At 36.9% G+C, this 24,991-nt stretch overlaps 1 protein-coding gene across 1 annotated transcript in view; it reads right to left on the minus strand.

The window, feature by feature from the left end:
• ARID1B (AT-rich interaction domain 1B) overlaps positions 1–24,991 on the minus strand; it is a 405,049-nt gene that overhangs the window by 154,481 nt on the left and 225,577 nt on the right. Inside the window, 1 exon segment of the mRNA XM_068550751.1 lies at positions 13,606–13,647. Coding sequence (XP_068406852.1) covers positions 13,606–13,647 — 42 coding nt within the window.

Here is a 24,991-nt window from a genome sequence, read left to right on the forward strand (position 1 = left end):
GGATCCTGCTTCCCTACTCATGGCAGCTGAGGGGCCCGCTTCCCAGCAGTTACCTGTGCTCCCTCCTCTAAGCATACTTATGCTACACGCTCCTCTAGCTGTAAAACTTAATGAGAAATGGAACCAAGTAATGGATGAATGTGAAAAGAGGGGAGGTGGAAAAATCCTACTCTACTAAAGCTGAACAAACTGCTAAAAAATCGCTGTAGAATTAGGTATGGCTGAGACAACCGTAAGATGGATGGAGAGGGAGGTACATATAAATACATTTCGTGTTAAAATAAAATGTGTAACGTATGTATCATTTTTCAATGATTTGTTTTAACCAACTCGAGCACCCATACCTGTACTGGTAACGTCTAGTAAGTAGGCTTATGTGGTGGTTCTCTTCCCCTGCACAGCTCAGTGTGTACAGCTATTTTCCACATACCTTGCTCATTAGGCAGGAACCATCTCCACAGGCATAAAAGAAAAAGCCCCAGATTAGGAGCAAGGAGATACTAGGTCTAGTGGGTCTGTTGTCCTCGCATGAGCTTCACTTGCTACCTTTATAACATGAGAGAAATGAACTATATAATAATGTCCCCTGTGGCAATAATTTTAGTCGCATTTTAAATTTTATAAAATAATACAACCACATTACTTAAAAAAAAACATTATAACTCATCACCATTAAAAAAAAAAAACCTTCAACTGGGCAGTAAGTGTATTAAAGGATGCTAAGGAAATTTAAGAAAGCTTTATGCTGTCTCATGTTACAATTCTGTTTCAAGATAGAGCATTTCCAAGGGGAAGAACTTAAATCTAAGGTAAAGAATGGTGACATCACAGTTCCCAGACATCCAATTGTGTAAAAAAGAACAATTTCGTGCTATCATCAAATTTACAGTGAGACACTTTACATCAAGTAAACAGCAACAACAAAAGCCACAAACATGATTTGTTTTTTTCTGACCACATTTAAACAAAGCAAAACCTTTCAAACTGAGGACCTTAAAGAAAGAATCATTTTCACATTCAAGTGATGATAATTATAGCCAAGATTCAGGCACAATGTCTCAGGACTGAATAATTGCCTACCAGGAAGGAAAAGTACTAAACTGCTAGTAACTTTTTAAAAAGATGTACAAAATTAAATAGGTTTGTATACAACTTTTTATACTATTGACAAGAAAAAAAACCAAGACACCACATCTCCAAAGTGCTGCTGTCATCCTTCATTACGGAGTCAGCTGAAGGTGATATTAACTAAAACATGAAATTTTAAATTAGTGTAACTAAAGCTTGTAAAAACTGGCCTTCGCTGCTGTTGTTTGTTCATAAGTTGCTGTGTTTGTCCTACCTTTGTCCATTTAATTTTAAGTTCTTTGATGCTAACTGCATCTTTTCCTTTATAACTTCCACTTAGCCTTACAAGATGGTCTATAGAAGCAGCCCTAAATATTACATCCGTCTGAAAGAGTTAGGTAGTTACAAGAGTCTACTTGGGAATTCCAAGAAGGACACTGATTTAAAACATCCATAAGGAAACTTCACTGAGTTTCCGAAGGAATGTGCAAAAGAGGTGTCAGTTACACTTGGGGAAAGCCATCAGCTCCAACAAAACTTACTGGAGTAGCAGAGTGTAGCATCTGTCTACAGCTGACATCCATTCCAATAGGCATGCTTTGTTCTAGACAGATCCATTACCATTCAATAACCTGGTTGAAAGCTATTCCCTGATAAATTCTGCTCTATTAGCCGAGTCACACAGGCTCTGAGAAGCTGGACGGTCTGGAGATAATTCAACAATATATAAGCGTCATTTTCTTCATTTTACAAAAAACAGAACTTCTGCTATTCAACCTGTATTCTCATTGTTTCATCTACAAGACAAAATAGGACAGCTGGGGACAACACTCTCCTACATCGTTATCTGGTGCAGTAGAATGTGCCTGAAAGCCGACAACGTGGGCAAGGCCTCAGCCTTCAGCTTCTAACAGTCTGTTTCCACAAACTGCTAGTCTGACTGCGTTCTCAAAATAATTACCTACTTACTAAATGCACAAAAATAAAATAACGCAAAACACTAACATCAAATCATATAAATAACCATGCAGGTTACAATGGAGTATTTTAAAATACTTTTGTGAAATACAGATATGAGATTAGACATGGGTGTGACAAAAGGAAACAATACGAAAGGGAAAATACCACACTTTCATGAATTTATTTTCCATAAAAATACCAATACCTAAGTGTGCAGCATGTAAAAACTGTACCACTGGCTGCCTTCAATCCTGTCACTTAAGAATTAGCTATACACTCTCTCTCACCAATTATATCATTACATTTTCCTGGTATATATATAAACATTCTTTTTTTTTTTTTTTCTTTCTTGCCTTCCTCTGCCTGCATTTACTGAAAGATACACAGGCACAAGAAATCTAGATACCTCTAAGCTAACATTCAAAAGACACAAAGCATGCAATTCAGAATAGTTGCATATTACGTTTCAGTATAATCTAACATACAGTATGAATTTAAGAGGTTACAAATCACAAATACTGTCATCTCAAATAAAAACAATTCCTTTAACAATTTTTTTTTTGCTTAATATGAGAATCTATTGTATATTCTCCTTCCAATTATTATATACTGAACTCTAAACATTTTTCGTTAATATTTAAATTGATAAAGCAAGCTGCCTGGATCTAGTTTCGTTGTGCTCATTTCTATCTGCTGCTTTAGTTTAAGGCACATTTTCCTTTATTTCACTTTTCCACAAGCCATAAAAAAACTCATTTCTAATTCATCCGTTCGTTCAGCTTAACCTCTCTTCTCAGCAATTAAAGCACTCTGCGCACCCCTCATCTATCACACAGCCAGCTAAATAATGCATTGCGTCCCCCGCTCATCTTTTATCATCCCAAATGACAGGTATTAGCATATCTCCCCAGTCAATTACAGTGCAGCAGAATAATCACAGCATAATTGGGCGAAAGCCACTCTAATCACCAACCCTGCAAACTCGCAGAATAAAAACTGAGTGGCAGTTCAGACAGGCCTTGCTCTTGTCCATGACTCTAGCCAACAAGCCTGGCAGATCTCCATTTCCTTCCTTTTCAAACTTATCCTTTAGGGAGGTCAACTTCTCCATACATTCTATGTAAAAGAAAAGAATGTACACATACATGTGCACAAGCGGGAACTATTTACAACATGCACCTGCATGTCTTTATAATACTTGTGATTCCAGATGTTTGCACATACTATTAAATAGCGCAAAATGAAAAATTCCACTGTCAATCAAAAAACAAAGTCATTTCATGAATGATGTCATTAGTTCTACTTCATGACTCACATAAGGTAAAACAAAATATTAAATTTTTAATAAATTTTTTATTTACTATCAAAATTGAAGCCCTTCAAATGTCTACACGGTGAAGATATCTTCTGCATCCTAAAAATCAGGATTTCCCAGCTTCTTTCCAAAATACTCATTTGTCACAGGAAATACTTTTTAATTGAATATCTGTTGTTCTTATACTGCAATTGTATATAATAACTTTTTTAAAACTATGACAATATTAAATACAGGTTAACACATTACCACGAATAAAGAAACTATGCTTACATCTTGATAAGGGGATTAAAAATTAAATGAGACAAAAATAGGGATATAATGTGAGAAACTTAGAAGAACATAATTACAAATTTAAGATGCAATAAATAAACATACATATTTTAAAATTCTGACAAATGTTCAGGAAATTTGTTTGAATACTTTTATAAGCTTATGGATTTTACCATGATATTTAATGTGTAATATCCAATCTAGGCCTATATCCAATTCTCATTTTATTCTCGTTTTATTTTATTTATTTATTTATTGGCTGTGTTGGGTCTTCGTTGCTGTGCGTGAGCTTTCTCTAGTTGCGGCGAGCGGGGGCTACTCTTCATTGCTGTGCGTGGGCTTCTCATTGCGGTGGCTTCTCTTGTTGTGGAACACGGGCTCTAGGTGCGTGGGCTCAGTAGTAGTGGCTCACAGGCTCTAGGCGCACAGGCTCAGTAGTCGTGGCGCACGGGCTTAGTTGCTGTGCGGCATGTGGGATCTTCCCAGACCAGGGCTCGAACCTGTGTCCCCTGCATTGGCAGGTAGATTCTTAACCACTGTGCCACCAGGGAAGTCCTGAATTCTCATTTTAAATAATATGTATTCATTTGCTACTCCATTCTTCACCTCCTCTCCCCCGCTTCAGTGAGACACAAAAAAGTCATCCTGAAATGAAAATTTAATTTGGGAAGAGTGGAGGGAAGTTAAGAGGAATTTCTTATAAAAATGTATGTAGCTTCTTAGGAAGCAGCCAATTGAGCGCCTTAAATTGCAATGTGTAGCTAGAAGTAAATGAAATTTCCTGTAGGATTTAATTACTCTATCTCGATCACATAGAGCATGAGACCTACTATTCCTTGTACTTTTCCCTTCCTCACCTTCATCACTCCTTTTCACATTTCCATCTAAGACCAAAGGAAATCCACCCCTGAGGTATGCTCTGGCCTGGAGAGAAGGCTTTCCCGCTCAGCTGGAGGCCAGTGCCCACTCGCTGGGCAAAGTGGGCAGCGAATCACAGCAGCAAGTCCCGGTGACCTGGCACACAGGGCCACACAATCACTGCACACTGCACGGATGCTTTGGCTGTGCACAAATGAATAAATTATACATGGCAAAACCCTCTACTTTGTGATTCAATGGTAGCCACGACACCAGCAGAATTCAGGAAAGTATGAAAATAGGCAATTATTGCAATGAAGCAAACAAGATATACTTATTACTTTTATTATTTAGAATTTGTACGATTTTCAACCACAACTCTGTCAGACAATTCAGTCCTTCAGTACACACAAAGACACTAAGGCAATTGTACAATATCAAAAAGCCAACTGTCAGAAGACCAGAGTAAAAGCAGAATTTAGACACAACAAATAGTCTCCCAGACTTTTTGTTTCCTAATCCTGTTGTTTTAAAATTATAATACGAAATGTTTTATTTGCATTATTACTTCAAGAACTCTGCATGTATTTTCGTTGGCATATCTTTGCAAATGTACCCACAGGATAGATTACTTCAGTTGTAAAATGGTAATTTTATTGCTTATTGGGGAGTATCTGTTACAAGTATTTATCAGTGATACATCTGGTATGCAAGTATTAATTCAACAGGTTTTTTTTCAAATATGAGTTTTAAAAATCATATCCTAATATATTCTTTAATTCATATAAATGTTCTACTTGGCTTTAAACATCTTCCAACATATTGGCTCTTTCAACACCAGTCACTTTGACATTCTCAACTGACTTGCAAAAACTGACATGACTTGGGTAAAAGCCAGATTTAAGGGAGGAGGAGGGTTTTCACCATCTGAAGAAACAAAACTGGCTTTAAAATTTGGCATAGGAGAGAACTTAAAACACATGCAATCAAAATCATCCCCCATCTCCCCTAGAATAATTTCTTTGCTTCTTCCCAACAAAATCTTAAGCAGCTTGATGATTATTAATATGGTCACAGTAACTCTATGCTAAGGAATTTTCTAGGCAAGCCCAGAGACATGTCTCTAATTATTTGTACACATCCCAATGAACAGGTGTTTCAGGGTGGGGATAAGGAGAATATATGCACATTTTTATTATTACTAGAAATTAAGTCCTCAAAAAAAAGAGTGCCAAAATAATGTCCCAGCAGAAAAACAGAGTCAATCAAATGCCAGAATATGCAAGTAAATAAGCTTTCATTCGAGCATAACTCCTCCCTCCCTTAAAAAGATCACTTTTGAGATCCACAGCACCTGGGGCCGTGCTTAATTCCTAACATCTTTTCTTAAAAGCCAATGTAAGTCTGACAAAAGCAGGCATGAATTCCGCTAGCCTCCACTCACATTCCTATATTCACCACCATCAGGGCAAACATTTTTGTACAAATATACTTAGTAGATCTAGTGACCCACGCCGTACAGTCAGTAAGTCCATCCAAAGAGTCTGCCCTCTACCATCACCTGACAGAGCATTTGGTCTAGAAGAAATGGAGCTCCTACCACACCAAGAACCCACGTGGTCATGATGAATATTTCTGATTTTTTATATACTGTCAGAGCCTATTCTGGAAACATCACACATTCTTCATTGGGCTATGTGGCTTAGAGTCCTTTCATGCCAATTAAATTCCACAAACATCTTGTGATCACCTGATATTTCAACTAGTATGCACATACACACTGCAATTGGGATAAACAGCTTTTAAAGAAAAACAGTGTTTTCACTGCTGAATGCAGATCTAAAATGACATAGGAGAGCCCTAATACATTGGATTGAGTCATATGAAATTGCCAACACTGTTGGCAATTTAAGCTGTAAAAATGTCAATACTGTAAGACTCAATCTAATCTACAGTTCCAGTACTGGGAAGACTAAAAATAAGCATTGCTGTAATTCTGTATAAAGGGCACTGGCCTGGGAGGCAGAAACTTGAATTTTTTCCCTACTTTGCCACTAAATAGGGCTTAAAACCAGTCACGTTACCTCCCTCAGCCTTAGTCATTGTGAAAATAAATTAATATTTTGGAGTACTTTTCCTCTTTGAGAAAATGATGAACAGATAACCGACCCATGAATCTAAGGCTCTAGAATTAGTCAAGGAGGCTCCAAAGGAAGTTAGGACAGGAGATTAAAGATGGCAGAAAATAAAATTCCTATACTTTCTCTTTTTTAAATCTTTGCCTGGCTTTATTTCATTGGGAATGTTTGTTTATGGACAAAAATATTTGTATTTCCCCCAACACAATGAAAATAGCTTAAACTAGTAAGCACTCGCAGGGAGAAATCAGAAGAAGAGTAAATGAGCACAGAATTGAAGGTCTGACCTAATGAATACAGAAGACCTGTGGCATTTTAGGGCTGAAAAGAACCTTAATGAGAGCAAGGAATCAATTTTCCAATCTTATACTATGATTTAAAGTAAACTCTAGGTCTGCTCACTTCCACTTAAGTAGTCTTAACTACAAAAGAGCAGGGCAGGCCTGCTGTTCCATGTTTCATCCAAATTCAGAAATTAGGGAAGACCCTCCTGCCCCCCCACAACAACTGCCAAGTAACCCCCTTCATGGCACTCAAGACCTCAAGACCTTCATAAGTCTGTCTTTATCTCTTAGTGGCATATGCTTTGGCCTTAATAATGTTCTGTCTTTTCTAAATTTTATATTCACATAATCCTCTAAAGACAGAGTTGAAAAAGAAGCTAAAATAGCTTTTAAAAATAAAATTAAACATGACAAGTAAAACTGCACCAAAATATTTCAGGTGAGTGTAAATAGAACATTTCCCCCAAAGCTTTCCTAAATAAGAAAAAAGCAGATTTATTTAAAAATCAAACGTGTAAGTGTTTGAACCACCAGCAGGTGGCAGACTGAGAGGCTGGGAAATTCTCTAACAAAAGAAGGGAAGGACTCAACATGGGTTCCCAAATCCAGACTTGAGAACTGCTATGGATTTTGTTTTTCCTCCTCCAGTCTTTCTTCTACAGAGAAACAGAAAATTCTTTTGCTTTACCAATATATATATTCTCATTTTAACTTAGATTCAATGGCTGAAACAGTAAAGAATAAGCTTGGTCCTTTATTCCTCTAAGGATTTCTAGTAGATTTTGATTAAATAAAAAATTGTAAATGCAAAAATAAATCCTTTATATTATAAAAAGTAATATGAGTTGATATGATTATGAACTTCAAAAAGAAAATGTTTGCTGGTTTCATTTCAACGACATTGTTACCCTAAATATACTTTTATACCTAACTTATATTCACACCCTTCTTAGAGAGTTAGCCAAGTAAATTCACTAGAAAACACACCCTGGTAAGAAGATAGAAAGAGTTTAGAAGAACCGAAGTTAACATGGCTTCACAAGAAGAAGGAAAAAACACAAACATATTAATGTATGCTTTCATGTGGTTACATTAATAAAGAAAGGATATTTGAACAGGTAGAATCTCTTATTACGTGAAGCTAAACATTCTAAATCTGAAATACTATACTCCTAGCCCCCAGGCATAACCCCAGGTAAATCAATGAATTAATGACACATTACAACAGTCAGAACCAGAAGGATGCCTAATTTCATGACCCAGTTTAAAACCTTTCTACTCTCAAAATCCAATGGGAAATGCCAACTTTATTATATTTTTTATATATATTTTTTACTGAACAGAACATCCCCTCTGCTTTATGCTACTTTACCAAAAGAGCAAATTCCTTCTGTTCTCTACTAACCGGCTCTAATCCTCAGGATTTTCTATCAATTAAAAAAATTTCTATTCTAATTGTGAAATGTATTATGTTACAATGTCTGTGTCTTATGAATACTTGGAACTTTTATTTTCTAGACCAGCTCTGGCCAACAGAACTTTCTTTCAAGTTGGAAATGCACTTCAAGTACATGCACTATGCCAATATGGTAGCTGCTAACAGCATGTAGCTATTGAAATGTAGCTAGCTAGTGCAATTGAAGAAATAAATTTTAAATTTAATTTGAATTAATTTAAATTTAAATAGCCACACATGGTAGTAACTACCATTATTAGACAGCACAGTTCTAGATGACCAGAATATGCAGTGAGAACTGATTAGGCCTGACTCCCGTAAGTTGAAGTGATCAGAAAAGAAAAACAGCAAATGAACCTCCTCCCACTTTTCCCCAAGGTCACTTTTTTGGTTACTTAGTAAAGGGAGCCCATTCAGAGATGCGCTACCAATGCTGTGTTCTATTTCCCTCTTAGACCTTATGACAAGCAGTTAGACAGACACAGACTGCAACATAACTTTTACTTGTATATGGAGGAGGAAAATACAGATGATTTTCATAACGGTCAGATGTCAAAATAAAGGAATAAGTCCAAAGGTAACTGAAGTCACTGCCAAATATGATCCTCCACCTAGACAATTTTCCACAATTAAAAGTACCTTATATTTAAAAAGACAAAATAAATTTCACTTTTATTTTCAAATTTTGTTTACAGATGACTAATCCCTTTGTCATTTTTAAGTTTTATAAGTCAAACTGGAATTCTATTCCATTTTGTAGAATACAACAAGTAGATTCAATTAAAGCAATTATACCATAGAGTAGCAAAAAATTATATACAAAAGGAGAATATAAATTTGCATCTCTTCTGGAATTTCTGCCTGGAATAAGATCATTCCAAAAGTTGTGTCAAGAATATAAGGTCTGGGACTTCCCTGGTGGTGCAGTGGTTAAGAATCCACCTGCTGCCAATGCAGGGGACACGGGTTCGAGCCCTGGTCCGGGAAGATCCCACATGCCGTGGAGCAATTAAGCCCGTGCGCCACAACTACTGAGCCTGTGCTCTAGAGCCCGCAAGCCACAACTACTGAGCCCACGTGCTACAACTACTGAACTTGTGCTCTAGAGCCCGTGAACCACAACTACTGAGCCCGTGTGCCACAACTACGGAGCTTGTGCTCTAGAGCCCACGAGCCACAACTACTGAAGCCTGACCTCGCGCTTAGAGCCTGTGCTCGGCAACAAGAGAAGACACCACAATGAGAAGCCCACACAACTCAACGAAGAGTAGTCCCCACTCGCCGCAACTAGAGAAAGCCTGTGCGCAGCAATGAAGACCCAACGCTGCCAAAAAAATAATAATAAATATTATTATAATTTAAAAAAAAAAGGATGTAAGGTCCACAGAAGCAACGGTTTATTATTCTTACCACTGCATTCCCAACACATAAATAAACATGTATGTTTATTCCACAGGTATTTGTTTAAATGAAATGCATTAGAATGACAGAATGAATTCAATGAGTGTAACTGCAGAACTTAGATTAGCAAAGATGTTTAAGTTAATAGTGAAATGAATCTTGCTTCTTTGTAATTGTTGACTTAGCTATATACAACAAATGAGAGGGCAAAAGATTTGTGGTCATGAAATTTTTAAGTGATTTATTTAGATTTTGATAAGATCTCTTAAGAAATGTATGGAAAAGTTATGTTTACATAGTTTTTCTTTTTTAACAACCCAGAGATATTTCACTCATTTCTCTTTTACTACCCTACTATAAATTTCTTTGTAGGACTCATAAGCAACGAAGTCAAATTTTTAGCCTTTTTCTATGTTTAACAATATAATTATATATATATCTGCTTAGCTGATTTATCGTCTCATTATCACTACCAGCTTTACCTAGTATATTAATGACATAGAAGGTGTACTTATCTTGTAAAAAGAACCAACCCATGTTGGCTGCCCCGGAGATTCCTGATTTATTATTCTACAGAATTATAAACTTTTTAATACATTCAAGTCCTGATCACAGCTGAAGTCAAGATCCGCAGTCTATAGTTTGCAGAACTTTCCTTTCCAAATATCTTTGCTCATTTTTTTATTTTGAAACACCTCTTCTATTCACTGAAATTCTTGTTTGTGAGAAGTATACATAATTTTAAATTAATTAAGCATCTTACTAGACCTGTACAGAAACAACCGCCGAAGTTACAAAACTCAGAACCACTAGAAATCAGTTGAAATGTTCAAATTCTTCAAATTCTAAGTTACCTTTGCCTGAGATAAGCCTAATAAAACAATGAATCAGGATTTGTGCAAAATTAAGATTTGTGGAGAAGAAGAAAGAGCGTAGATACTTCCTTCCTATTAGATTAGCTTTAAAAAAATTAATGTTAAAACAGCCACAATAGGCATGACAGTTCTGAATGACTGCAAAATTGTTTTCCTGGGTTATAGTTTCACCACACTCATCAACAGAAATAGGTTGTTTGCACCTCTGGGTCCCAACACAGTTAAGTCATTTTCCACTGAGACTGACGAATTCATGCTTGTAGATATTAAGTAAATATTAAGTTTGTAGATTTTAGTTCGACTTGGGAGAAAACGAAGCATACAAGAAATGAGTAATTAGATAGTGTCCAAAAAAGAAAGTAAAGAAAGATCAAAGGCACATTAAAGATCACTAAAAGGATCAGAGACGTATATGGGATAGACACATACTCCACATCCAGCAAGATGATGCCACTGAGGTGTTACCAGTGAGTCAGATTTGAGTTATTTTTCCCAGCGTACACAAAACAGGAACAAAGATCAATTGCGAATAAGTGTTCAAAAACCTGACCAATACTGAACACCTAGACCTTTTAAGAAACAAGATAAAAACATATTTGCTGACTTACAGATAATAGTTACATGTATAAACACTTTTGAGTAGATATGCAAAAGTGAAAAGCATCTAATTCTTTAAAAATCATTCAATCATGGGAAAAAAATTTCAAATTTGTGTTCCTACAAATTGAATTTAAGGCTACAAAAGCAATCTGCTAGTTTAGCCATAAAACAAATGCAAAGCCTTTACAGAGTGGGGCAAGCCATGAGAGCTGCTGGTACAATAATCTTCCACAATCCTGCTGCATACTCAGTATAAGTATGAAGGATTGTGGAGATGAGTTCATAAGAACTGACCCTACAGGTTTATTAAATATGCAGGGAATATTCTGCATGCATGCTGGGTATTTAATAAACAATGAAAAATTCAGAAGACGACCATATGTTAAATACTGCAAATACCAAATTAGCTCTATTTATAATTAGCTTTCTTTTAGTAATTTTTGGTAGATATAGAGGCAAAAAAAACAAATTAAGGATATAAAACTTGAGTTAGTTTACCAAATATTTAAGTATTTATAAAGTGTTAATGTCTTTTTACTTTTAATTTATATTTATTTACAATGTAATACCTTGCTAAGCTTATAACCTCCAAACAGTTTTGATTTTGGTAGTATTACAATGTCATCCACCTGTACTTGCAGCACAACTAATTTGATTGTACTAACAAAATGCCTAGCATCTAGAAGGGAAAGTAGGAGTCAGGTAAGAGTACCCGTACCTTACGCTCTCAAGTTTTCACCAACTACCCTCCGAAACTTGTGATTTTCAAAGTAATTGATGGCACCTAGGCTGTCCTTCTATACAACTATATGAGAGTAAAGTCAGGCTCCCCTAGTGAGTACTTCTCACCAGTTTAGTTACATGGTTTAAGAATTACTAGCAAATGGGCTTCCCTGGTGGCGCAGTGGTTGAGAATCTGCCTGCCAATGCAGGGGACACGGGTTCGAGCCCTGGTCTGGGAAGATCCCACATGCCGCGGAGCGGCTGGGCCCGTGAGCCACAACTACTGAGCCTGCGTGTCTGGAGTCTGTGCTCCGCAACAAGAGAGGCCGCGATAGTGAGAGGCCCGCGCACCGCGATGAAGAGTGGCCCCCACTTGCCACAACTAGAGAAAGCCCTTGCACAGAAACGAAGACCCAACACAGCCATAAATAAATAAATAAAAACAAATACTTTAAAATACATGTTATTTAAAAAAAAAAAAAAAGAATTACTAGCAAATATGTACAAAAGGCAAGTAAATCTAATAAAAAGAACTACAGGTCTGGAAGACTATGATTCTAAAAATCTGTGACTCCTCCGTCTGTGCTCTGTATTTCAGTGTAACCAATCTATTCCTTGATCTCACCCTCAGCTCCTCTGCCTTCCTTACCCTGCATATCTGTGATCATCAGGTCCTGCAGACTTACTTCTTAAGGATCTCTTTCCTCTTCCACTATGCCAGCTCTGGCCCACATCATCTTTCACCTGACCTAGTCAACCCCTTCACTGGTCTCTGGCAAATCCATCCTCCACAAAGTGGCCAAAATCATCTATCTAGGTTGCAAATCTAACCACTACTTGACTTTAAATCTTTTAATAGCTACGCATTTTCTGTAGGATAAAATTCAAATCTTTAACCTTTTCAACCCTAGAGCTTGCCACAGAGGCAGAATTTAACTACTTTTAGTTCCCTCTGAGTTTTTTCATGGTTCTCCTCTGACCTGAAAACAGCTCTCATTTCTCCTGTCCTCTCTTGCCTAAATACAAGCCAAGCCCTCAAGCTCTGCCCAGGGATCAACCTCCGAGAACGCCTTCCCACTCAACTCCACCACACTCCACATCCTTGGCGGAACTCAGCACGGGGACAACCACACCACAGGCTAATTTATCTGTTTATAGGCCGATACCTACAAACTGACTGTGAGCAGCCCAAGGGCAGGAGCTGAGATTTAATCTAGTCGTGACTGGAACACAAGGGTCCAATACATATCTGAAGCAGGGATAATAAATAAATGAATGAATGAAGTTAGAATTATGAACTAAACACAGCACTCTGATACCACTCAGTGGTTGAATTTCACAGTCCCCAACCTGGGGGTGTGGGAATTTCAGTAAATTCTATTCCATGGCTCATTCAAATTTGAAAGTCATTTACTACTAAATGAAACTCTTGGTCTCCTATACTATGTCTCATATTCTCCACAACAAAGAAAGAAGGAAAAGAAAATACTACCATAATCTAATCCTAATCCCAATAACAGGGAAATCTGAAACTCTGGAAGACTTTAGGGCCTCTCCATCTGATTAGAAAAACACAAGCCCTCTCTGTTGAGTCTTCCAATCCACTTAGGGGAGCTGATGAAACCTATACAACAAGCTGCATCAGACTACACACCTTGAGTCCAAAGGCAGTATCCTCCGAGGTCAAGACTTCAACCTGAAATCATAAGGAAAAAAATAATTTAGGCACTATCAAAAACCTCCTTTGAGTCTAACCGTAGACACCAGAGCACAGGCGTGGCCCAGAACTAAGAATTTTGAGAAAGCTGGCATTCAATTTATGTCAGGTGTCAAGAAAGAGAGATCTGTGAGTCTCTTCATGAGTGGGTATAAATCCAGGTCACTGCCCTGGCTTCCAGCTTTATAACAGGGTGAGCACCTATCAAATTAATATATTTGCTATCATGTTGAAGTGGTGGTATAAGTTCTTCAAAATGATCTGGGAAGTTAGGAGAATCATGCTTCTCACTTAAATCACAAGATGCTGCGTATACTTTTTGAACTTTTACTGTCAGTGAGGGGAAAGCTATGCTCCATAAAGCAATTTCATCATGCTTGTGAAGCTGCTAGTAATTTCTTGTCTCATTCACATCAGAGTGGGTAGTCCTGAATCTCGGGAATGCTGCAGAGCAAGACTTCCTGAAAGCAATACTCAGGAAAAGGCAGACAGAGTCTAAGCAACAAGTTGAGAAATGATGGCAAAACTTCAAAATTGCCTGTCAGTCTTATGCATTAGAAGACAGAGCTCATTAACATGAATTTTAAAAGCTGTGTGGAACAAGACGTGTATTGATAATTACTGTTTTTTAAACCTAATTATTCAGTCTGCTGTATAAAGCATTTAAGTTTGACTACTACAAAGTACCAGTATATGATGGAAAAGAGCAAGGAAAGAAAGCAACAGAACAAATAAGAATTATTTTTTAAGTGTCTGGGGAAGACAGTGGAGGTGGGGCAGTAATGTCAGACTACCTGGCTTCACTGTTAGTGTTTCTTTTTTTTTTTTATGTGGACCATTTTCTAAGTCTCTATTGAATTTGTTACAATAGTGCCTCTGCTCCACATCTTGGCTTCCTGGCTTCTTGGCTTCTAGGCATGTGGGAACCCAGCTCCCTGACCAGGGATCGAACCTGCACCCCCTGCATTGGAAGGCGAAGTCCCAATCGCTGGACCACCAGGGAAGTCCCTCACTGTTAGTTTTAAACACCTTAAAATCAGGCATTTGTGGTAGACACTTAAGTAGAAAACATACAGGCTATCCAGTGTATCTTGCTATAAAAAAAAACATTGGATTTTTCCCTTGGGGGGAAGAAAATACAGAAAGGAAGATCACTGCAATAAGACTGTCATCCAGTATGAAAGTAAAGGGGTCACAGAAGAAATGAGGAAACAAACTGTACTCTCCAACTGCTCTACTGAAAGTGACGCTCCCCCACCACCTGGTACCTGACAGAGATTGGTGCACAAAGCAAGAGAAACGCATGATTGGTACTGAGAAGACGAGCAGCCTAGTTTGGATGAAAACCATGTGTTGCTGACACCAAATGTGATTTTAGGCTAAAGACTGAAATGTTGGCTAACTACAGCACAAGATCATTATAAGAGTCACTGACAGCATTTCTGTTTACACTAAAAGCTAACTGTTAGATTTAGAAACAAGATCTTCTTATAGTCTTTAAGGAAAAAAAAAAAAAAAAGAACCCAGTTATTTGCAATTTACATATGTTTGAATTTCCTAAGTCCTGCCTTTCACAACACTAGGTTACTAACCTCAAATATTTTTACATTAAAACTTCTAATCAACATCAGAAACTTTAGTTAAGGAAAAGCACAAGCAACAAATTCACCAAATCTTAGCTACTATAAACACAATATGACATTTACTCTTGAATTATACACATACTTCATACCTGCATACCTCAGTGTTAGGTACATTCACCCTTGATATGATATTTTAATATGTATAGAAGTGTTTTTAAAACATATTATATGTTTAAATCTGCAAAGATCATCTCCAGAGTGAGTTCTGCATTTGCTTAACACAGTACGAAAAGTCAAAGTAGTAAGAAAATTCAATGGCAAATAGAAATCTATTTAAAGATATGGCTTTAATATAATTGGACAACTTGAGATGATAGCAAACCAAAACTTTCAAGTGGAATTTAGGAACTCTCCATGTGGTATGCCAGCAGACAGAGACGAAGACAGACCTTGGGGATTGGAGTAAGGAGGTGGATCTCAAAAGGTCAGCCTCATCTTCTACCCTAGATTTTATCTCCAGGAGGGCTCAAAGTGATGTTTTGAAATTCCCAAGTATTAACCAGTTTAATTAAAGCAACTTTTAAAAATTTACGGTTTGTTCAAAAGCACTATGGTTTAAATACATGTGCACTCTAGTTCAGTGTCCTTTATAATTTCTATTTCCGTAAGATTTTAATTGCAATACCTACAGAAGGACAGCTGATTTTTAAAACATGAGATTAACTTCAATTTAATAAAAAAGAAAGATCAATGTCACACAGAGGTTTTCATGTTGTATCTAATAGCATTTTTACCTAAGTTGGAAGGAATCCCCCTCTAGTGGGAGTAAGGGAGTATTTCAACTGTCACACATGATTTTCAGGTGGTAGTCATTAAACTTAACTAGCAACAGAAATCAGCTAAGCTTTTTTGTTCTTTTATCATAAATTTGAATCTTTTGAAAACAGGAGGAGGAGAAGTATTTTCTATTTCATAAGCCCAACATCTATAATTCCTATAAATAAGCTAGAAGTAGATTTGTGCTTATCTGATGGGATTTTAGTTATTAGACAACCAACATCAGCAAATTGAGACTACTATGATGTAGTCTCAATTTTAAGTCAAAACAAGAATTTACAACTGGAAAAAATTAGTACATTCTCAGTGTAAAGATTTAATAATGTAGTGGGAGGATAAAGTGCTGATAGTCTGCATTTACCTGACTCATTAACAAAGACTTTCAGGATATTTACTACATGTAAGACATGTGCTCAGTACTGTATGAGATAAAAAGTGGTGAGTTTCACTAAGTTATTATTAATTGGGTAAAATGTATTTAAACATTCATTTAAAAAATAAATTCAATCCAGAAATGAATAGACAAGATTACTCATGGTGTCATTTTTCTTTTTAATCTTCAGTTTAGGGAGATTTAAAACTGGCAATATTGTAAAATCATCAAGAAAAAAGGTCACAGGTTTATCTAAATTAAAATTAGGACATGATACCCAATGTTCTCCTTCTCCACACAGATGCTGTAACAAATGTAAAGATGACTGAATATACTGATGAGAAGGATACCTGCCATCACTGGGAGAGAGAACCTGTCAAGGGGTCCTGAGGTATAAGGTGTAAAGGGATTTGTGTGGGCTAACAAAGCAGAGACTTCCTAAGCAGAGACTTCCCAAGTCCAGGATAAGTCCAGCCCTTACCATTAAACCATGCTTCTTTCACATGATGCTACAATCAACACTTTACATGCCTAAAAGGATTCCATTTGTAGAGAATTTCTAAAACCACTGTGGAAATTCAATCCGCCAAGTTCAGAAGCAGCTACACCATTCACAGTTCTTTCATTCTAATCAAGCAAAAAACCTTCAATTGGCTTCTCTCTCTCCCAATTACCCTAACAAGCCCTCCCTCTGCCAAAATTAAAATAAAACACTTCAATTTCCAATCATTCTATTAAGAAAATTGGGAAAATGTGAATTCATGAATTTGGAAGTAACAGTGGTTGTACCTTCCCCTTTCTTGAATCACTTTCAAAGACCTTTTTACTTTCATCTCTAAAGCAGAAAACACAAATATTCAGCAGCATTTTCATGTACACACTGCTATATTTAAAACAGATAACCAACAAGGACCTACTATATAGCACAGGGAACTCTGCTCAGTATTCTGTAATAACCTAAATGGGAAAAGAATTTGAAAAAGAATAAAAACATATATGTAAAAAAAAAAAATTGACAAAACTATGTCCCATTTTAATAAAGATTCTAAAATCGGGATCACACTGTCACAAAAAGAAATAAAGTAACAAATAATGATGATTTATAATTACATGCAAAGATTCTTACTCATAATTAAAGGAATGCAAGTCAAAACTTCCAACATTATTCTATTTTTCTCACCATGGATTACCGAAGATTAAAAACTTAGATAATTATAATATTGACAAAGATGTGGGAAATCACTCAAATCATGGCCTTGCACTGATAAGAACATATACTGGAATAAAATGCAATTTGGCAGTATCCACCAAAATGTATACGCATGTGATTAGGTATTAACCCAACAATTCCACTGATATTCAAGTGCAAAAATAAAGATTTACGAAGTTGTTTACCAGAGTTGTTTGCAACACTAAAAAGCTGAAAACAACCACCAACCAAATGTCCATCAACAAGGGGGTGTTTAATAAGTCCTCATACAGCTAAGCAGTAGAATATTATAATACTGTTAAAAAGGAGGTGTGTCTATCTGTGTAGATAAGGAAAAATTTCTATGATATCACACGAAGTGAAAAGAATCAGAATAGTGTACATAGTAAGCTAACATCTGTGTTAAAAATAAAAGTGGGAGTCGGTTAATATGATTGATACACTTAGACTATCCTGTAAAGATATGCAAGAAATACATCAGCGATTGCCTCAAGGGAGAGGCTTATCTTTCATTGTATTTTGTCTCACAATGTAAGAATTTTTTCACCAATGCATGTGTTTTTCTTGTTCAATTAAAAGTAATTAGTTAATAAAATAAGCCAATGATGACATTATAAATTGTTCAATGTCAATAATAATCATAGAAATGTAAGTAAAAGTCTTATCTTTCAAGTTGGCAAAGCTTAAAAGTACAGTAGTCAGCGCTTGTGTGTACAACCAGACCCCTCAACACTTGTGATGGGTATGTAAATAAGAACAGCCCTCCCAGAAAACAGTTTTCCATTATACATCAATAGCCTCAAACATATTCGTATCCATTTACCCAGCAATCTATTTGCTAGAGAAATCTTTGTGATCTGATTTGTGATCAAGTGTTTATATATTAAGTATGAATACTACATCATTATTTGAAATGATGACAAATTAGAAAAAAGTATAAAAATAGGGAATGGTTAAACAAAGTATGATATATGATTGACCATTGCATAATCATGAACTCAGTTTTCAAGAAATATTTTATAAATTAGGGAAATGCTTTTAACATGTTAAAATTTTAAAGTAGGATTAAAAACAGAAAGTTGACATTATAAATAATCAAATCTATCCATTTGTTCCCTCCATGCCTTCTAGAATATGTGCCACGCTGGAAATTGTCTTGTCCAGTCCTGGATTTTATAATATTCATTCATGTTTTCTTTTAATACGTTTCACTTTTTATTTTTTACATTTAAATATTTGATCCATCTATAATTTATTTTGAAATAACAAGGGCAGGAGGACACGCAGTTTTAATTTTCCATTTGAATAACTGTGATGCAAAATGATCCATTATTTTCTCCAGTGATCATACATACCATATCTTCACCATAATAAAACATTAAAATGATATCAAGTTTGCCTCCAATTCCAGGTAGGGATGGGAAAAGCAAAATTATCTGTGAGGTATTCAACCCAAAGGCAGATGGGAGTGAGAGGAGGAGAAGAATCTGATGGAATCTGCAATCACAATATTTGTCCACAAGTAAATTACTAAGAATTCAGGTGCTTTTAGAAAAACTAATTTTTGCCTAGATTGACGTTCAAGGGATAAAGATACTATTCTACTTACAAAGATTGCTGTGTCTCTTTTTTGGTTGGTCCGAAAAGACCAATACACCAACTAGAACGATTATGCATACTTTTACCTATTATACATTAAGGAGAAGCAGACATTAATAAACACATTGTTCTCCAAAACCACGTCACAGGATTTATGAAATGTAGACTGTAGGAAGAAAAGCTCTCCGTCCCCCACCTCTCTCCCTCTCCCTCTCACATAAGCACACAAGACAGCTCACCCTGGGTTGCAAAGTTTTAATTTTAGCAAGCAAGGAAGTTGTTTTGTCTTTTTAATATTACTATTGTTTATTATTACCACTACTATCATTATTGTTTACTTTTTTGTAATCCATTTAAATAACGAACACTTAAAAAAACCATGTAAAACCCTGGCAGCATTCTTCTCTTACTTATTATTCTCCTCATTCTTCTTTTTAGCATGTACGGGCCACATGACAGCTCAAGGACACAGCTTGCAGAAACTGCTAGGTGTTTGGTTAGCTGGTAACAGAACACACAATGATGCCTTCTACTGTTAAGTTCTCTGAGTAGAACATCCACTCTCTGAATGTATTTAAAATTAACTAAAAACCTGTACCTATATAGGGAACGGATGAATATTAATAAGTATTAATTATTATCTACACACCAAAAACCATTTCTGTTGTACTTAATATAGTGTAATACAATTTCAAGACAAACAATGGATATGTTACAATTACACTTTTCACTGCAAGTGTTATGCTCACATTATCTTCTGTACTAGAACGTGAGCTGTATCTTCATATCCTAGGCTGTTAAATGTAAAACAAAGGTTGTGAGCACTGTGCTAACACTCCTGTTTCTAATTATGTTCTCTAACTGGCTGAGGATACCTTCACTTAAGATTCACAAAGCAATCACAAACTCATGATGTGGCTCAGAGAAAACAGACCATGAGTATAGAACAGTGTGCAAAAATAGCCACCACTATGCAGGTGGGGCCTGTTTCTCTAATCCTTTAATCTGGGCTGGACATGTGATTTGCTTGGATCAACAGAATGCAGCAAGAGAAAGCATAGTGCACCACTTCCAAGTCTAAGACTCGAGAGGCAATGCACCCTTTTAACCAGCCTCTTGAAAGTCAACCAGCCACCACGTGAACAAGCCCATACTAGTTTGTTGGAGGATAAGAGACGTATGGTTCTGTTACCACATCATCCTAGCCAAGAGCCAGTCAACTTCGAGAAGCGGAGCCATTTAGCAGATCAGTATAGCTAACTGAAGACGGGAGAATGAGCCCGGCAGAAACCAGGAAAAATACCCGGGCCAGACTGTCAAACTGAAGGATCATGAGCTACGTTAAGTGTTGGTTGCTCTGAGCACTAAGCTATGGGCTGGTCTGTTGCATAGCAAAAACTAACTAAGGCTCTAAATAAAATAACTCGAGGTGCCATACATCTACTGGCAGAGTTCCAGGCAAGAACACTACGATATTAAAGGCAGTTCTGAAAGCACTTAAGAGTATCTACACAGGCAAGTCCCTCCTCCATTTCCACTCCTTGTTTGAAACTTCCCAAGACCATAAAATGCTATCTCAGTTCCTCATGGTGGTCCACAAGAAGCTAAACTGAGTGGCTCCTGCCTGCCTCACTGATCCCCAGTCCCACCACTCTCCCTCCATGCACGATGTTTCAGCTACACTGGCTTCCTTTGTTTTTGAAAATGGCCCTCTCTTAGCTCGTAGCCTTTGCACTTGCTGTCCCCTCCTCCTGGAACACTCTGCTACCAGATCTTTCTATTTACTGGTCCCTTCAAATCACTCACACCTCAGTTTAAAGGTCGCCTCCTCAAAGAGCCCCTCTGCCTTGCTGGTATTACCACCTGAAATTTGCTTATTTATCCCTTTACTAAAATGTAAACTTCACAAGAGTAGGGACCTTGCAAGTGTCATTCACTGTTGTATGTTTCTTACCTAGAAAAATGCCTGACACGGAGTAGGAGCCCAATAAATAATTGTTGAACAAATAAATAAGTAGGTATGAATGAATGTGTTGAGGACTGTAACACAATGAAAATATGAATACATGTTTATAAACCACAATTGGACACAGCTCCATGTCGCAGCTGTAGATCTAACAAGATTTTAAAACATGCTCCACCTAATGTAAATATATGAAAGTCTTCAAGTTTTCAAGGCAACTAACTGACAGCACACCACTATTCCAGTCTGCCCAGTCTTCCTCTCTCCAAAATAAGCATGTTGCCTAAAAAAAACTGTACCAGAAAAAGAGGAAGCCTTCAAAAATGAGTGTTAGTTGTGTGAAAAAGCTTTGCTACTGAGTTTATTTTAATGCCTTTTTGAGTTCAAAATTGTTCAATATTAATCTTCTATAATAAAGGGCCATACAGGCCTTGTCTCTAAAGAATCTCTAGTTGTGAACAATCGAAAAATACTGGTAATTCAGGACATGGGCATTTCGGTACAGAAAAATGTCAGGGAGATAATTACAAACCTTCATCTGCTCGCTGAAGAGCTGGATGCCTGAGGACACATGAGGCTCAGGTCACACTGGAAACAACTAACAGAAACCTGAAAAGGCACCTCTTCGGAACAAAGACTGACCCGAAGGAGAAGGAAGGCACCACACTTGTTAGTGACACTCACGTCGCTACTTCATGTCAAGGGGCACACCTTGACATGAAATAATAGAGTCACTCTCTGAAATAGTGCTGATGGATGATTACAATGCTCCCCTGAAGAGTAAGTTATCAAGGAGGAACCCTCCGGCTCTACCACAGACAGCAGTACCTTATGGCAAAAGAAAATATGAGTAATTTGTTTAAAAACATGGGATTCAAACACGAGAACTGATTTTTTAAAGTAATCTACTGTGGCAAGATAATAAAATAAAAGTAGCCTTACCACATGATCCAGAAATCTCACTTTTATGTATTTACTCAAGAGAAATGAAAACATGTTCACCTGAAAACCTGTATGAGAATGTTTATAGAGGCTTTACTCAAAATTGTCAAAAACTGCAAACAATCAAAATGTCTATCAATTGGTGAACGGATACAAAACAATGGACTACATCCATACAATGGAAAACTACTCACCAATAAAAAAGGAATTGATTACTGATATAAGCAACAACACGAATGCATCTCAAATGTATTGTGCTAAGTAAAAGAAGCTAAAGCCAGACTCAAAAGGCTACCGACTGTATGATTCCATTCCTAAGACATTCCAGAAAAGGCAAAACTGTCAGGAAAGACAACAGATCAGTGGTTGCGAGGAGCTGGGTGTGGAGGGAGGAGCTGACGACAAAGGGGCAAAGGAAACTTCTGGGGTGATGGGAAAGTTCTATTAAAAAGGTTCTAAGGTTCTACGGGAGTACTATTCTTCGCATATCATTGGGTTTTGCATTTCACAAAACAGTAATCCATGGTACTCAGCGAATATTACCATTTCCAAATATACAGACAAGAACTAAAGTAAAATAATATTCCAGTTTGTCATCCTCAAAACGCCTTTGATTTTCATTGTAGAGTGTGCCTTTTTTCTTTTTTGATAAAGTGTTCTAGATCATAGGACTGAAATTTTCAGATGATAATTTCTAGAGATTTCTGAATGATTTGGGAATTGCTAGATTTTTCTTCTGGTAGGGGGGATTTGAGGTTTCTGAAATTTTTTGGTAAGGTAGAAAACAACTTTAGGGTCTTTTTTGAAACTAAAAAAGGATTGTGTCTAATGAAAATCTTTGATATTTAATACAATTACGCATAAAATTGAATTCCAACAGGAAAACCAGCAAAATCAACTTAAAAATCAAAATTACAGCCAACACTAAAGTTAAAGTAGTATGTACAAGTTCTGACAAGAAAATACAATACAACCTTCAGATATGAAGTATGGCACCTCTTCATAACCTATAGCTCAGAAATTTTGAAGTTCAGTTTTTAAAATTCAAATCTTAAAAAAAAACCTGTTAAAGGACCACATATTTACACTTATTTGGTAATCCGGCCGTAATAACTCTAAGAGATGTATGAGAAAATTCAGAGTTACTGAGCTTATACCATGAAACTATTTTCTACATATAAAGTAGCAAAAAGCTTGAACTACAGTCTCAAGGTTAAAAACCTTGATTTTTAATGTATGAAATATTTACTCTCAGTAGGCCCTTTCAATACTGTTATATTAAGTAGACTCAGTTTTGTTCATGCAAAGTCTTTACAGCTTTTTAAAAAAATTTATTTAATTTATTTTTGGCTACATTGGGTCTTCGTTGCTGCCCGTGGGCTTTCTCTAGTTGCAGCGAGCTGGGGCAATTCTTCGTTGAGGTGAGTGGGCTTCACATTGCGGTGGCTTCTCTTGTTGCAGAGCATGGGCTCTAGGCGTGCGGGCTCAGTAGTTGTGGCTCGCGGGCTCTAGAGCACAGGCTCGGTAGTTGTGGCACACGGGCTTAGTTGCTCCGCGGCATGTGGGATCTTCCCGGACCAGGAATCGAACCCGCGTCCCCTGCATTGGCAGGCGGATTCTTAACCACTGTGCCACCAGGGAAGTCCCTCTTTATAGCTTTTTAAGCAAAAATGAGGTTTCTGAAATTAAAAATGTACAACCAAACTTAAAATAAAATTTTAAAAAACTAGCTACTTGGCAGTAACATTCATGTCATGTTTCACCAAGAGTTTATAAACAATTTTGGCCAAGGATCTCCAATGGATTTAATTTTTGTCTAGACCAGTGATTCTCAACCAGGAAAAATTCTGTGCCCCTCCCCACCTCCAATAAGTCAGGAGATATTTGACAATGTCTAGTGACACTTTTAGTCATCACAGTTGGGGGTTAGGATGGGGTTTGCTCCTGGTATCTCGTGGGTACTACAACGCACAGAGTAGCCTTTTTACAACAATGACTTATCAGGCCCAAAATTGTCAATGGTACCAAGGTTAGAAACTCTGGTCTAGACATGGGAAATCCCAGCTACTGATATTCAAAAGCATAAGCACAGGAAGAAAAGCCTTGATTCAAATATTGAGTTTATTAACAGGAATAAAAACAGTGTTTGGAATGAAAGCTACCTCAGGTGCTGAAGCAGTTACACTGCATTATCATCATGTTCACGGTGGAAGGGCTACAGAACCAAGGTTCCACAAAGCAGTGGTTTAGTACTGCTGAAGTAAAATGCTGTAAGACAAATTTTCCTTCAAGAAAGCTCCCAAGCTCAGTGACAACTCTGCACAGGGAGATAAACCTACTCATACAAAATGTGAGCTCAATGCCATATTTTATTTTATTTTTTAACAGGGAGAGTTGTTACCAATTATAATTAATACAAATTCACTTATTTTACAAAATGGGGGAATGGGTAAAAGCCAAAAGTAAAAATAACCTCTGAGATAGCTAAAGCCTGTTAACATATATATATATGCAGGTGTATGCATGTTCATATGTGTATATCTTAGCCTTATCTATTACCTAAATGCAAGATTAGTCAAATCAGACATTTGCTTGAAATCTCACTTAAATCTATTATTTACTTCAAGACTCCCTCTGAAAAACCTGGGGGAGTGTAGGAATCTCGTACTCACTAGGACTATTAGGTAGGCAAAGTATAATTTCACAATTTGCTGTAAACCAGGCAAATGCTTGGAGCAAACAGAAACGGCCCTTGGAGAGAGTGGGCATAAATGGCATAAATGACTATTCAAATAGGTATGTCTTTTGTGCTGACA

The sequence above is a fragment of the Eschrichtius robustus genome, chromosome 9 (genome assembly GCF_028021215.1).
Source record: "Eschrichtius robustus isolate mEscRob2 chromosome 9, mEscRob2.pri, whole genome shotgun sequence".
Classification (NCBI taxonomy): domain Eukaryota; kingdom Metazoa; phylum Chordata; class Mammalia; order Artiodactyla; family Eschrichtiidae; genus Eschrichtius; species Eschrichtius robustus.